The 15011-nt window shown below is 59.4% G+C and overlaps 1 protein-coding gene across 1 annotated transcript in view; it reads left to right on the top strand.

Moving 5' to 3' along the window:
- The window catches only part of C1QL1 (complement C1q like 1), a 106225-nt gene that overhangs the window by 24207 nt on the left and 67007 nt on the right, over window positions 1-15011 (top strand). Inside the window, 5 exon segments of the mRNA XM_075059819.1 lie at window positions 13301-13465; window positions 13468-13491; window positions 13494-13768; window positions 13771-13841; window positions 13843-13907. Of these exon segments, the coding sequence (XP_074915920.1) occupies window positions 13301-13465; window positions 13468-13491; window positions 13494-13768; window positions 13771-13841; window positions 13843-13907 (600 nt within the window).

The raw sequence follows: 15011 nt of genomic DNA, 5'->3' as shown, positions 1-15011 counted from the left end.
GGGGATAAGAACATCTGGGCTCCGTTCCAGTCCTGGTTCTCCCCTTACACCCCCTCCCTGTCCCAGGACACTGGGTATCGGCCCTCCCCCGCCCCTCCCAGGGATGCTGGGTATCAGCTCTACACTCTGCCCCTTCGCCTCCAGGACACTGGGTATTGGCCCTACAATCTCTCCCCCGAGGAGCTGGGCTGGGGGCCCAAGCAGCTGGGTGGGGGCTAGGCCGGGGGCCGGAGGAGCTGGGCTGGAGAGACATTCCTCTGCCTGAGCCTCCCTCTGTCTCTCCCTGCCTTGTCTTCTCCTTCACCCTCACACATCCTGGTCTCTCTCCTGCCATCTCCTCCTCCTCCTTCATTGTCCCCCATTGCCCATCCCTGACTGTCCCTCCCCATGGTTCTCCCTTCACAGGCCTTGCTGTCCCCATCCGTTCCCCTCGTCTAATCCTGCACCCCAAGCCCTGGCACTCCCCACACAAACAGGTGCACGCTCCCCCAAGCCAGGCACTGTCTGTCACCCTGACCTGAGCAGGGGGCAGGCGTTGGCTCAGGCAGCCAGGGCTGGTTTCCGTCTCCTTCCCAGTGTCTCTGCCTCTCCCCCTGCCCTGCACAGGAGCACAGCGCAGCCGTGACACGTTGCGCAGAGCAGGGCTCCAAGCCAGCCCGTTGCTCGCTAGAGGGCATCGAGGTATGCGAAGGGTTAAGGCTAACTCACCAGACAGAGGTTGAGGCTGGGCTGCAAAGGCAGAAGCAGGTGTTTTCCAGTTGGCCTGGTCTGACTCAGCAAATGGTCCACGAGGTTAACGCCGGGGGGTCACAAGCGGCCCCCAGCAGAACAGACTGAGCAACTGGGAAAACAGGAGCAAGTTCGCAAGGCGCTAGCCAGCATGCTGGGCTAGTTACTGAGTCAAAAGGTCCCTGGGCTTCGCCAAAACGATGGGGCCGTGGGGTTTTGTGTTGCTTGCAGAAAGCTTGATGTTGTCACAGTTCCTGAGGTGCACCCGATGCCCAGAACTGATGACACGCTGCTAGACACTTCAGGCAGAGCAAAATTCCTGAGTCCGGCTCACAGTGAAAGCGTCCAAGATGGGGCAGCTAAAATCTCTTACCTAGGTCCCTGGAGAGGAGAGAGAAACTTTGCCTGGATCCCTTGAAAGTGGAATTCATTGTTAACTGGCCTTTATCCGGAACCAAAACGGAAGTCCAGTTTTTTCTAGGGGCGGCTAATGATTGCCACAGATTTGTGGGGGTTCTGTGACTTTGCGCCTGCTAGCACAGAGCTGTGCAGAAAGTCACAGCCGGCCCGGGCGGCGTGGAGGGCAGCTTCCCATGCAGGCCAGGCCACATTATGACAAGATGTTTGAACTGGGCACTGATGCAGCTGACACAGGTCTAGGAGCAGTGCAAGGGGATGGGAATAAAAAGCTTTTCTCCATAAAACACTAAACCCCGCTGAACAAAAGCACTCAGTCATAGAAAGGGACTGTGGTTGTGCAGGGGGGTCATGCTGTGAAGACCTTCCCTGTTTAATAGGATGTTCAGGGTCCTAACCCACCACTCTTCATTGGTCTGCTACACAGAGCCAAAGATACCAACTCCACACTGCTACATTGGAGAATCACCCTTTGAGAATATGATGTGGAAATTTGTTCACCTGAAAGGTAAAGAAAGGGCGGAGGATGCTGCGCCCAGGCAAGAGGGCCCTGAAATGACACTTGCACGTCAGCTAGTGGCTGACCCGACTGTATCAACATAAGAGGGGAGGTGTGACTCAGGAATGACTTGATGCCAACAGGTTGCATAAGGGTTAGAGGAACCCCAAGGTCTGGTATCTACATACTAGTTCACCAAAGAGTGCCTTGTACGGTCTCCAATGAAAGCCTGTGTCACACTCGTCCTCATAACCATGGTGAGACGTGCGTACGGCTAACACGGGGAGTTATGTACAGGCACTGAACACAATGTTCTTAAGGTCTGTGACTTGGGGCCGGTCACTGGAAAAGGGGAGAAACAGGCCAGAGGTGTTTGTCTGTCTGTCTACGTGTCAATGGAGAGTTGTATGGGTCACAATGGCCCCGGCAGGCAGGGTTGGTGTTGCCAGCAGCTGGTGGTGTTAGGGTGCTGATCTCGGCAGGCAGAGCCAAGGCTCCTCCCGCTAAGGGCAGGTGGTAGCGAGATGTCCGACAGCTCTGGGTACTCCCGGGAAGCAACACAAGGGTGTAGTGGGTACTATCTACACCCACTTCACTGGTCCGCTCAGGGTCACGCTCCAGGCACTTATGTCCCAGCTAATAGAAATACTGAGAGACTCACAAGTACGAAGGTTGGAAACATGATAAAAAGGGGACAGTTGTTACTTTCTGTTCGTTTATTTCCAGTATGGGAAATAAAACCAAAGGAGGCCAGGATGAGTAAACCAGAGACATTTGCTAAACTTAACAGACAGAATTGGAAAGACTGTGTACGGATCATGGCTTGAAAGCTGCAGCGGGAAATGTGGCTGGGATGAAATCTCTGCTCCTGGAACATGATAAGCAGCAAGGAGATGTAAGTGATCCGTCCACAGGGTTGGAGACGCAGGCTGAGAGAACCAGCCTGACACAATTCTCAGTGAGGCAGCCAAAAACTAGGACGGGCTAAGCGTGCAGAGCCCATGGCTGGAACTAGAGAGTGGGAAGCATGTGGCCACAGCTGGAAGAGGAGGAAGAGAAAAGAGCTAGAAGTGGCCACCCAGAGAGCTGGAGTTAGAGGCAAAGTGCAAAGCCCAAGAGAAGGAGCTTGAAGCAGAAAAGCAAAAGCAGGAGGCAGAAGACCAGGAAAAGCAAGGGACGGACAGTACACGCTGAGTATTCTGGATATATAAAACCAGATCCCCCCACCCACGGGTCAGTCCCACCAGGGATCACCAGCTGGGACAAACTGGGCTCTAGTTACAGGGCGGATCGCCAGGTGTCTGGTTTTTAACCGAACACCCAGTCAAAAAGGGACTTTCCCCAGCCCTCCCCAGCCTGGTGAAAATAAGCAAGCGAGTAAAGGTGGGGCAGAGTGAGCAATGGAGGAAAGGGGGATGGAGGGAGCAAGGCGGGGCCTCGGAGAAGGGGCAGGGCAAAGGTGTTCGGTTTTGTTTGGTCAGAAAATTGGCAACCCCAGCTTGCACTGAAGACTATTTAAGCACCTTGGGAAGGCGAGGCAGTGGATGAAAAATCCCTGCCAGCCAGAGAACAGCTGGCTGCCTCTGCAAACTGGCAGGGAAAGCCTGCAGGTGCTTAACGAGATGGATATAAATGAGGCGAGGCAGTATGAGATTTCAAATTGCACCAGCAGCGTATCACTGGGCATCTAGAAACGCCCCCAAACTCGCCAAAACTAAGGACAGGGGTTCGGTTTGCAAAACGGAGGCTTTCTGGAGGAGATGGATAGAATGGCTCAGGAGCTGCTCCGCTGAGCTGAGCATGGTTGGGGGAAGAAATCGCAGGCTGCTGACTCACAGTTACCAGCAAGACCCTTCATAGAGTTACAGGCCCCAAAGGGAAGGGCAAAAACCTGAGGTAAAAGAGAGGTTTGTTCTTGGGAGGAGCGGAGCCTCGCACCCACCACTCCAGTCCTGGCCACCTCCTGGGAACCTGATGAGTGGACCCCAGCCCAAAGGTTACTTGCATTGGTCCCTGGCACTCATGAAGAAGCAGTGCCCGGAGCACAGGGCACCCAAAGACACTCCCCAGTCTGCCCAGCTGAGTCAGAGACATCAGCGGGGGCAGCGGGAGCCCCAGCAGGACAGAGTTCATTGAACAGTCTTGGGTAGGTGAGACTTGTGCCACACTGGAGCACCACTGTCCCGAGGCAGGCGTGACGAAACTAGGGTGGGTGGGATAACTCCAGGGGAGGAGGGAAAACTCCTGGCCTTGGGGCAGTTACATTGTGCTGAATTGCTGGGGGTTAAGAGGTGATTTCAGTGTGGGAGGCTGGTTGAAAATGATGTAACATCACTGCCCAAAGCCACGAGTGCTGTGATCCGCCCGCGGCGCAGGGGACTATGGCTCTGAGTTCCCAGAGGTGAACCTCGCGGTCAGGGGGGAGGCAGGAGGGAAAGAAGCGCCTGTGCCCTTATTGGCTGAAAGCAGCACTGTGTCCTGGGGGCTGAGGAAAAGGTGAGCCCCTTGGCAGCCTCAGGGCAAGCAAAAGCCAACGGTGCTTGCTGCAGAGAAAAGTGCTCTTCCCCCCACCCCGAAAGCATGAGGGGTCCCCACGGCTATACCCGATACCCGAACAAGAGCAGATCTTCATGGAAGAGGGACGGAGGTGCAGCACAGAACTGACAAACAGCCCAAAGCATCGTGTGAAGTTCACGTTACCAGCCCAGGCCTTCCCTTTGCTGCCCACTCGGGAACAGTACGGGCATGAGAGAGGTGGAGGGAAAATGTCTTTTGGCCTCAGGTTCCAGCAGGACGGGAGCCCTGCCGGACCTCAGACTTGTGCAGAAGCAGGAGAAGATGTGGCAAGGCTCCCTTGCACCCACTACAGGGACCAAAGCAGCTTTTTCCAGGGAGGCCAAGGATGTCATAGAGTCCAAACCTCACCAACCCAGAGGGCAAAGATCTGTGCAATTGTCATGGTGGATTTTGCCAGCAGGAACCCAGAAGCAGTAGCTCTGTCTAATGGGGAAGCTGAAAGAGTTGATAACTCACTCGTTTCTATATTCAATGGGCTGGGTTTTCCAAAGGAAACTTTATCAGATCGCAGGTCAAATTTCCCGTCCCAGCTCTGGAGTGAGTGATGGAAGATGTGTGGCCAAGAAAATCAGCTTATATCACCCAGACACAGCACCTCCCCCCACCACAATCAGCTGTTCAGCGGCATGCAGGGGGTGCCGGAGGGGAGGGTGGAGTGAAGATGGGGTGTGCTGGAGGTGGAACAGGGGAGGAAGAGGCCTGGCAGGGGCTTAGGGGAAGGGGTGGAGTGGAGGCAGAGCATTTGAAGTGGGTGATCTGATTCTGGCGTCACTCCTGTAACAAAATCCGAAGTGCAGCCCTCATGGGCAGGGCTCTTGAGGGAGTGAAAAGAGTTAACAGGGTTATTTACAAGGTACTAAGGACCTGCAGCAGGGTAGCACCTCAGACAGGTTACGCGCGTCTCACAGCTGCGCATGGCGGATAAACGGACAGGCCATGGGGCCCAAGCCCAGGGGCCCTGGAACCTGTATAGAACTGGGGTGAGCAGCCAGCACCAGAATTGGCCCCGCTCCTGCTTTGCCTCCTCTCCCTGTGGCCCCGCCCCCCAGCCATGCCAGGAGCTGGAGACGGGCTGTGGCAGGGTGACCATATTTCCTCTCCCCACCTCACATGGCGCTGCCCCACGGCCCCCTCCCACCCTCTCATGAAGCTGGCCCAAGCCACCCTCCCCCCGCCCCGGTGAGAAGTCGCCCCAAGCCACTTGCCCAAGCCCTCCTCCTGCTCTGCACTGGGCTGGCCTGATCCCTGCTGCCCATTCCCAGAGCCCCGCTCCTCCCCTGCACAGGGCTGGCCTGAGCCCCAAGCCACTTCCCTGAGCCCCCCATCTCCCCTGCACGGGACTGGCCTGAGCCCCAAGTCACTTGCCCGAGCCCCCCTCCTCCCCTGGCAGTCAGTGCTGACCCCCGGCCGGGTCCCAGGGCAGCGCAAGCATAGAGCACTGTCTATCAGCTGGGACATGGAACCAAACTGGAACTACTTGTGAGCAGGAAAGCGTCACAACAGTCTGTGTTAACCCGACTGTCTGTGCCCAGCTCACCCGTGGTAACTGCACTCTGCCTTCCCGCAGACCTCTGAAGTTTCACCTGAGTGCAGTATTCTTCCCCGAGTCCCCTCCCCCCCACTCGTGGAAAGCTATTGTGCACTGTTAAACAACTGCTGGGTCCCACTCCAGAGGTAGCTGTATTGCAGTGGTGGCTGGTACAATTCTGCACCACTGCGTTTCTTTGGGACCAGCGGCAGCACAGAAATACACGGCGGCAGTGTTACCTTCTGCAGCAGGGGGACTGTCTGATCCCATTACAGAAGTCAGGCTAATCCATTGACCCCCTCCCCAATGGAACAGTCCCCCATGTGATGTTACCACCACCACTGCTCGGAAATGGACTCTTGCATTTAAAAACCTCCTGGTATTTTGTCACCTGTTTCCCCATTTCTTTGTAATGCTCTGGCATTGCTGCCTCATGGGGCCATGTCACATTAAAGCCAAATCTCAAAAGTGAGTTCCTAAGGTCAGTCACCAAACCAGGGCTAGATTATGCAAGGTAGGGCCCTTGCCCCTCAGATCATGAGATCACAGCAGAGTCGACGTTTTCATATAAAATGTCCAGTCCAGCCCTCCTGATCGTGAAGGGAAGTTTGAAAACATGCCCTGAGTGTAACTGCTGCAGCCCAGTCTGCCTGTGTTTGCAAAGAGCCTCAGGCCGTTGCTTTGAGGAGGGATGGCCTGTGCATGTCTGCGGGGTGTTACCTGGGGGGATCCTGCCAACCCCAGCAGAAGACTGTGCCAGGAAAAGAAGAGTAAAGCAGGCCCACTCCACCTATCCACGCAGACACGGCCTGGCTGCTGGGAGAAGTACCAAGGGGCACCCCCAATGCCACTCCTGTTCCTGAGTATAAAAGGCCTCATGCCATGGCCCCCCAGTGGTGGAAGGGTGGGGGCATGGTGCAGGGTCAGGAGCTAAGGATCCTCATCTGCCTTTGCACCCAAGCCTGCAGGCACCTATCTCAGTGGGGCTTTGATTTCCCATATGGTGCCCCCCCACCAGTGCCCATTGATTCAAGCACCTGCTCAGGAAATGTTTGCTCTCTGCTGGTTTCATTCTGAGCAGTTGGGTGACGCTGCAGCTCTGAGAAACCCACCAGCCTGGAAGCCCCCAACATGCTGCCTGCCAGGGAGGCGTCTGCAGTCATATGTTTATATCTATATTCAGCTGGCTGCATTAAGGGCTGGATATCCTTTTCATACGTTTGTCCCTTATATTTCAATGTATAATTGGGTTGCCTGTCACTCGCTCAGAGCTGCTGTCTATCTCTGCGCCTGACCCAGTGGCTTTAAGCACGATATTGGCTGATGCTTTGAATGGCAGCAAAGTCTTATTATTTATGCATATGCAGCGCTAGGCGCTTGGAGGGGCGGCTGAGTGGGTCTTTTGATTATCACATTTTCTAATTTAGTGTCTTTCACTTACAGGGTATTAAAAAGCCCTAACATTGTTCTCCAAATTGGCCTTAATAGAACATTATTGGATTAGAAGATGGGGATTGGGGGGGTTTCTTTTCCTCGGCTGGTGCTGATTATTAGAGGGTGTCGAATGAAATTATCCAGCAGAAAGGGCCGTATTCAGGACTGTTCCCATAGCCAGCCGTTCCCATCAGTCCCTGGCTCCAAAGGCTTTACCAGAGTGGAGCTGCCCAGGCAATTAGGTGGGAGGAAGCAGAGAAAAGGCAAATAGAAAGGAACATTCTGGGGACTAACATAATCGTGGACTCGGCTCTTATTGGCCAAGAAAGACCCGTCCTCTCTGCACCCTGGGCCCCTGCAGTGCTGGAAAGAGCCTCTTTGTGCAAATCTTCCAGCTCCCCCTGCGGCCCCTCACCCTGGCAGCACTTTGGGGTCTCTTTGTTCTGCATTAATATAGCAGCGAACCCAACGGGGCCCCATCAGCACAGCCTGCCGGCAGCTCGCAGACATTACCGGACACCCTCCCTCGGGCCAGCGCCATCCCCGTTGCACAGAAAGGAAGCTGAGGCATCCACTGGCCAAAGGCCATACAGGGAGTCTGTGGCAGAGCTGGGAAATGAATCCAGATCTCCTGCGTCCCAGCCCGGTGCTGTAACCACCCCTCATCCCTGCCAAGCGCCCAGTGCTGCCGAGATAAAGAAGACGGCTCCTCTTCCCATTCAAAGCCCTGGTCAATGTCAGGCTTAAAACCACAGGGTCAGAAGCAGGGCTAGATCACAGCTGGGAACAAGGGACTCCTTCCCCTCTTGAGGCTAATGGGAGGAGCAGGTATCGGAGCCCTTCGCTGTGACGTCACATGCCTGGCACTGAGCCCGCTTTGCAACCCAGGAGGTCTCACATTGCCAGGGAATCAGCCAGAACTTTGTTCCTCCACTGGCAGAGAGAGGCTGGGTAGGACTCACTTCCCTTTTGGCCCAGTGGCTCTGGAGCAAGCCTGGGGACTGGCAATCTAGTTACAAGTCTGCATGGGTCTGAGCAGCCTCCCTTAAAGCTGGCCCCGGCCGCACGTGGGTCTCAGCTGGTGAATGGGGACACTGCAGGGCCAGGCAGCCAGTCCCACTGGCACAAAAGGAAGCAAGTCAGCCTCCCTCCTGCTCTGGGAATACTGTGCGGCCCCGCAGGAGCCAGCCAGTGTCCCTCAGTTACTGCTGCTAGCTGCAATGCTGGGGATTCCCCCTTTCCTGGTGCCCCCTGGGCTCTGGGCACGTCCCTCAGGACCCGGGGAAAGTCTGGGCTGGGAACCAACCTGAGCTTATTACAGTCACTGACGAAGAGCCTGGCGTGGCCACACTGCAGTGAGGTTACACCAGGGATGAATTTGGCCCTTGCATTGGGCTCCTGAGAGGTGCTGAGCACCGGAAACCCTTTTGGCTTCAGAGGGAATTGCTGGCACTTGGGACTGTGGCTCAGACCAGCAGATGGGGAATCAGGCAGGTCCTTGGTCATTGCTCCGTTTACTGGAGTGGGAAAGGGCAGACACCCAAGGGTGTCTCTGTGGGTCCCATCCCCGGGGCACATGCAGTAGGGTCAGTGAGTCATGCTGCTGGGACTGGGGCAGGATCCCAGGGCCTGTTTCCCCTCTCACACTGGGGTGGGCCAGGATGGACTCCGCTGAGTTAATGGGGTGATACTGGTGTGAAAGCAGCATAAGCAAATGAAGAATCAGATCCCGAGCCTGCCCCTGTCCAAACCTTCCCCACTGCGATGGCTGAACAACCTGAGCCAAGGTGGGCAGGTCGAGGTATCACCGGAAAGGCCACCCCAGCTGGGCCAGGAAGCTGAAAAGCTGGCACTCTCCGGGAAACCCTGTTCTCTCCAGATCCTCAGGTGAACCTGGTGGCCCAAGCAGCTTGGGGGACCACCCACACGTCTGGATGGCTGCAAGAGCCACATGCTAAGCGCTCGGCCGTTCCTCCTGGCTCATGGCCTCGGTCGAGGCGCTGAAGCAGGGCTCATGAACTCAGGGCTCTAGTGGTGGGCTGGATGCAGGATTTACTTGGTGAAATTCTCTGGCCTGCGCTAAGCAGGTCGGACTAGGCAGTCCCTTCTGGGCTTCAAATCTGTGAATCGAAGGTGTGCCTGGGGGTGGGTTGGTCCGGGAGTTCTTGCAGAATCTGGGGCATTTCAGGCACTGACTGGGGGCAGACACCACCACCAGCTACTGCCAGGTCTTCAGAGGTGGTTGTTGATTCGGGGGGACCCTGGTTTTGAAGCCCAGCCTGAGCTGCCTCACAGCCACTACCGCTAGCTCCATCAGCAGCCTGCGTGCTTAGCCCTGCCACGAGCCAGCTGCAAGCTGGGATCAGAAATGGAGACAGTCAGACTCAGAGACCATTTCTGAATATGCAGTTGCTACAATGGCCCAGGAGTCAGAGCATCCTCCGAGGAAGCCCAGAGACCCCTGCTGCAGCCAGTGGCAGTCTGCTCAGCTCCCTTGGGGTGATTCATGCTGAGAGACAGAGCGAATGTGCTTTTTCCTTGTAATTACTGGAGAGGGAGAGGACTCCACCCCCTGCCTTTCCCTTCCTGTTAAACTCACTGGAAGCAGCAGCAGCAACTCATGGGCCAAAATGTCTGTTAATTAAAGTGCTGGCGCCTTCTTCTCGGCAAAGTTTGAAGCTGTTATTTCCCACTCCAGCGAAGCGCGGAGAATCCATCTGGGGCTGACAGCGATGGCACTTGGGTGGTGATGGGAGCAGCCATGGTGGCGGGGCCATTTGAGTAGATCTCCCTGCTAATAGGGGCACCCTGGCACAGATGGCTCTGGGCTGCAGGGAGAGGCGAGTGAAGGGTTGTGATGAAGTGGGGGGTTTTCTTGCGTTTTCTGTGTTTTCCAGTGGGTTGCATGCAGATGGAGGGGGACTCAGTGTCCCAGGTGTTACTGGTTTAACCAGGCGAGGGGAGAGGGAGTTTGTTGGTACAGAGGACCGGAGAGGGACTCAGGATCCCAGATGATGGCCTGGAGGATGGAGACCCCTGTTACTGGTGACCTGGTGACCCGGAGACCCAGCTCAGGAGTCACAGCCAGTTCTGGCCAGTGGGAGGACAATGGGCTGAGAAGAGAGGGCCCCAGTGACCTGAGCAGCCGGTTCCAGCCAGAGGGGCCAGAGGAGGGCTGAGAGGAGAGGACACCCAGGACATCCTGTTTTACGACCCTGTTTACCTGGAGAGAAGACAATGGACAGAGGGGGCTTGAGGCCGGGGATATCAGAGGCCCAGCTTTGAAGCAGGGGGGCTCTGGGCTGGAGAGGGGGAGCAGGCAGAGCCCCCCTGGATGCAGGGGGACTGGGATGTGCTGTGCTGAGGGAGGCCAGGCCTGAGGTCCTGAGAGTTTCCTGTGCTGTGTTCAACTCTCAATAAACCCTCCTGTTTTATGCTGGCTGAGAGTCACTCAGGTCTAGAGAACAGGGTTGCACCAACCCCTTCCAGGGTGAGGAGGCCTGGGGGATCCAGAGCGCGTGGACTCCCTGAGGGGGCCCACGGGGAGACACAGATGTGCTAAGGCTCAGAGAGGTGTGGCTCCAGGAGGTGGAGGGACCTGACCCCGCGAGAGAGTGGACCCCTGAGAAGGGCTGTTGCACTGAAAAGGGCACCTCCCATGGACCACATGGATCCACGAGTGGGCACGACCGGTGAGTCCGTGATAAGGCTCATGGTAGGGAAGTTTGGGACTCCTACCAGGACCCTCCCTGGGTGCCCTGATGCCTGAAGGGTGGGTGCAGCCCCAGGCCCAATGCCAGGGGATCTCACCCAAAGAGGTGGTTGGGAGAAAGGCCCAGGAAAGCAGCAGCCCCCTCACCTGAACCCCACTCCAGCTCCAGGCCCCGTAGGGCCTAGCTGGGGCCCAAGTAGCCACAGACCCATGGAGCTGGGCTGGAGAAAGAGGCCAAGGCCCAGAGAAACCAGGCAGCTTCTTCTCCTTTCCATGCCCCAGAGCCACACTTCCCCGCGATTGTTTACCGGGGAGTCAGATCTTCCCTGTCCCTGGTGACCCTGAGCCGCGGCGCTGGAGAGAAACTAGCTCCTGGGGCAAGGCTCGGGCTGCACCGGGGGGAGACAAAAACTGGCAAATGTCCCCATGGCAGGAGATGCAACTCGCTTTGTGCAGCCTGTGATGAAGTGGGAATGTTCTTGCTGTGTTATGTGGAAGCTGATGGAGAGGCTGGAGGGAGTGTCAGTTTGGAGCTGGCAGGGAAATGGAGATGGACGCCCCGATGGGGCTTGGGCTTCCCAATGGGGCTGTAGCCTCCCGGGGGCCTCAGAAGGACCTAACTAAAGCGGGTCCCATTGTCTGTACTGACAAGACCTGGTTTGGACTGTGTTCCTATCATCCAAATAAACCCCTGTTTTACTGGCTGGCTGAGAGTCCCATCTGACTGTGAAGTGGGGGTGCAGGACCCTGTGGCTTCCCCAGTGGGGCGGCCTTGCTGTGGGAAGCGCACGGAGGGGCAGAGGATGCTGAATGCTCCAAGGTCAGACCCAGGAGGCAGGGCTGGCTCCAGGGGTTTTGTCACTCCATGCAGCCAAAAAAAAAAAAAAAAGCGCTCACGATCTGCGGCAATTCAGCAGGAGATCCTTCGCTCCGAGCAGGAGCAAGGGACCCTCCCCCGAATTGCCACCGAATACCTGGACGTGCCGCCCCTCTCCAGAGTGGCCGCCCCAAGCACCTGCTTGCTAACCTGGTGGCTGAAGCCGGCTCTGCTAGGAGATGAAACCCTGTGAGCTTCTTGCCCTGGAGTCTGCTTGGAGAGAGGAGGCTCCCTAGAGTCCTGACTGTCTTGGTGGGGAGCAGTCCCAGAGCATCCCCGGACTCCCTGACACAGCAGAAACACTTTAATGCAGCAGCAGCAGCCAGGAGCCAGGGGCAAAGGGAAACAGCAGTGGGCCGGGCCAAGCAGCGACCCCAGCCGGCTGCCCCCTGCTCCCCAGTGCCCACAGGCTCCAGCCAGAGCTACAAACACAATGAAACCGGCCAGGAGAGGGGCTGGAGCTGACAGCCAGGTCTGGGCAGAGAGAAACTGAGGCACTGGTGAGCCGGGCCTGCAGGATCTTGTCTTGCACTAGGTGGGTCCCCCCGAAAAGTCAGACATCCCAGCCCCTCTCCATCCCTAGGAGCTGTGGGCTGGGCTCAGGGAGGGGCCATGGGTAGGACCCCCGCTAAGAGTGACCGCTTGGGCGGGACGCGCAGCCCCGGGCTAGCGGGGCTGATTCTGGGTCCGAAGCGGGGCTGCTCTGCCCGTGTCCTGCCAGCGGGGCTGCCCGGTGACTTTCCCCGGGGTCGGCGGCCTTGTCCCGTCGAGCTCAGCTGAGCGCTGGGACCGGGACGCCGGGAGCTGAACCTGCGGCTCGTTCCTTCGCTAGTGGGCTCCCATGAGAGACAAAAGACAGAAACACCCACGGGAACGGCCCCGCGCCCGCTGGGTTCTTCATGGCTATTTGTAAACAGCAGCAGCGCCCCCCGCCCCCGCCAGAGAGCGGCCCCCAGGAGATCCGGACCCCCCCCGCCAGACAGCGGCCCGAAGGAGATCCGGACCCTCCCCCCCCAGGCAGCGGCCCAGGAGATCCATCTCCCCTCCTTCCGCCAGCAGCGGCCCCCAGGGATCCATTTCCCCCCGCCAGACAGCGGCCCCAGGAGATCCATTCCCCCCCCGCCAGACGCGGCCCCCAGAGATCCGGACCCTCCCCCGCCAGACAGCGCGTTCCCGGGAGATCCGGACCCAGTCCCAGGACACACGGAGGTCCCGACCAGACCCGAGCAGCTCACAAAGCAGCGAAGTGACTTCCCTCGGCCAATTGCCAGCCGCGGGGGGAGGAGGGGCAGGCCAGTCATCCCGCTCTCCCCCCCCCGGTATCGGCAGGAGTCGCTATTGGCAGAACCCACGCGCGCTGCCACGGCGCGATCCGATCGCAGCCCATCGATTAGCCGCTCGCTGCCGCCCCCAGCCGCCCGCCGCGCTCCGGGGGGGGTCCATGGGCAGGGACCAGCTCCCGCCGCTCCAGCGCGCATCAGGCGGCGAGCGAGACCGCAGGCGGCGCCTCCGCCTTTGCTCCTTCAGTCCGGGCTGGGGGCAACGCGCCGCGCCCCCGCCCGGCCCCCGCACCATTCCGGCCCCGGGCGCGCGGCCCCGGCCTCCCGCGGCTCAGCGCGGGCGAAAACTTTGCTGCGGCGGCGCTCGGCGTGGTATGCTGTGGCGCTGTCATCCTCATCCCGGCGCTGTACTCGGCGGGCGCGACGGGCGCTACGAGATGCTGGCACCTGCCGCATGGTCTGCGAGCCCTACCGCGGCCGGCGGCGCCAGCGCCCCGCCGCGCCTCCACGCTGTGCAAGGCCCAGGCAGCGGCCGCCGGGCAAGCCGAGGCCGCGGGGGCGAGCGAGCCCCCGGGCCAATGGGCCGTCCGGCAGGGGCGGCCCGGCAAGCCGGGCCCCCCGGCCCGGCTGGCACGCCGCCTTCAAGCACTCCACGTACAGCACCGCGCCCCGCGTGCCTTCTCCGCCGGGCTCAATAAGCCCGCACGAGGGCCTACGAGATCCTCCAAGTTCGACGACATTGGTGACCAACCTGGGCACAGCTACGAGGCGGCCACGGGCAAGTTCACGCAGCGTCCCGGGCACCTACTTCTTCACCTACCACGTGCTGCATGCGCGCGGGGACGGCACCGCATGTGGGCGGATCTGTGCAAAGGAACGGCAGGTGGGGCGGGGCGGCGGCCCCCGGGCCGCCCGGCCCCGAGGCGCGGTCCGGCTCCTTGCCTGGGAGTCGCGGGCTCCGGGCTCCCAGCTGAGAGGGGCAGGGGCTGGGCCGAGCTCGGGAGCTGGAGTTGCGAAGGAGAATTTATTTCTAGACGATCTCCCGGCCCCCCTTCCTCTCGGGTTAAAAAGTTTGTGTTCGGAGAGTGGAGTCTCGCTTCCGAGCGGGTGAAGGGGTGGGGGTCTCGGGCGGAGCGAAAGGGGATCCCGCGCTTGAGGCGGGGAGAGGGATCCCGCGCTGGAGTTGGGGTCTCGAGGGTGTGGATTTGGGCGGCGGGGAGAGCGAGGGGGGAGGAGGAGGGGGGAGGACAGGCTGGGATCGGCAGCGCCCTCGCCCCCCGTGGGGATACACTCAGGCTGCGACACGTTTGGGGGGGTTCAGAGAGCTGCGAGTCCCTTCGGCCGGCTGGGCTCTGCCCCGGGGCGCGGGTGCATGCGGGACGCTTGGTGGAAGGGCGCCCTGGGCCCGCTCCCTGCCCCGCTCCCTCCCAGCCACCAGCTGGGGGTTCCGCGCCTGCTAACTGCGCCAGAGCCGGAGGAAGCGCCCCGCTGCTCGGGTGCGTGCGGGACCCGCCTGGCGCCGGGGCCGCGGTGTCTGACTGTCCAGCCCCGCGGTCTGCCCCCATCGGGGCGGATCCCGCTCCCTCTGCCTGATAGCGCCGGGGGGACAGCCCGAGCAGCGGGCGAGCCGCGGGTGGCTGAGGCCTCGGGTACCAGAAGAGAAACTTGTGCTCCACGTCCCTCCCGCGGGCCTCTCCCGGGCTGACCCGGGTCTGGCTCTGTTCCCTGGGCTCCACCTCGTGCCGGGGCCCTCCCGCCTCCCACCTCCGGGACATAGCCCGGGACACATGGGCTGAGGGATCTGGGCCTTTTTGTTCCCCACTGCTTATGACATTGGTCATTGCGCATGTGCAGCTAAGCTGTGCGGTGCGATGAGTTTGGTGGGTCTCCGGGAGCTCCTGGGAGAAGGAAGTTACTTCACCCAAACCACAGCTGCTCAGGCCAGAGGGGAACGCTGG

Source organism: Chelonoidis abingdonii, chromosome 21, assembly GCF_003597395.2.
Source record: "Chelonoidis abingdonii isolate Lonesome George chromosome 21, CheloAbing_2.0, whole genome shotgun sequence".
NCBI lineage: Eukaryota > Metazoa > Chordata > Testudines > Testudinidae > Chelonoidis > Chelonoidis abingdonii.
Note: the sequence above shows the minus strand (reverse complement) of the source record. Positions and strands in the feature narration are given on the sequence as shown.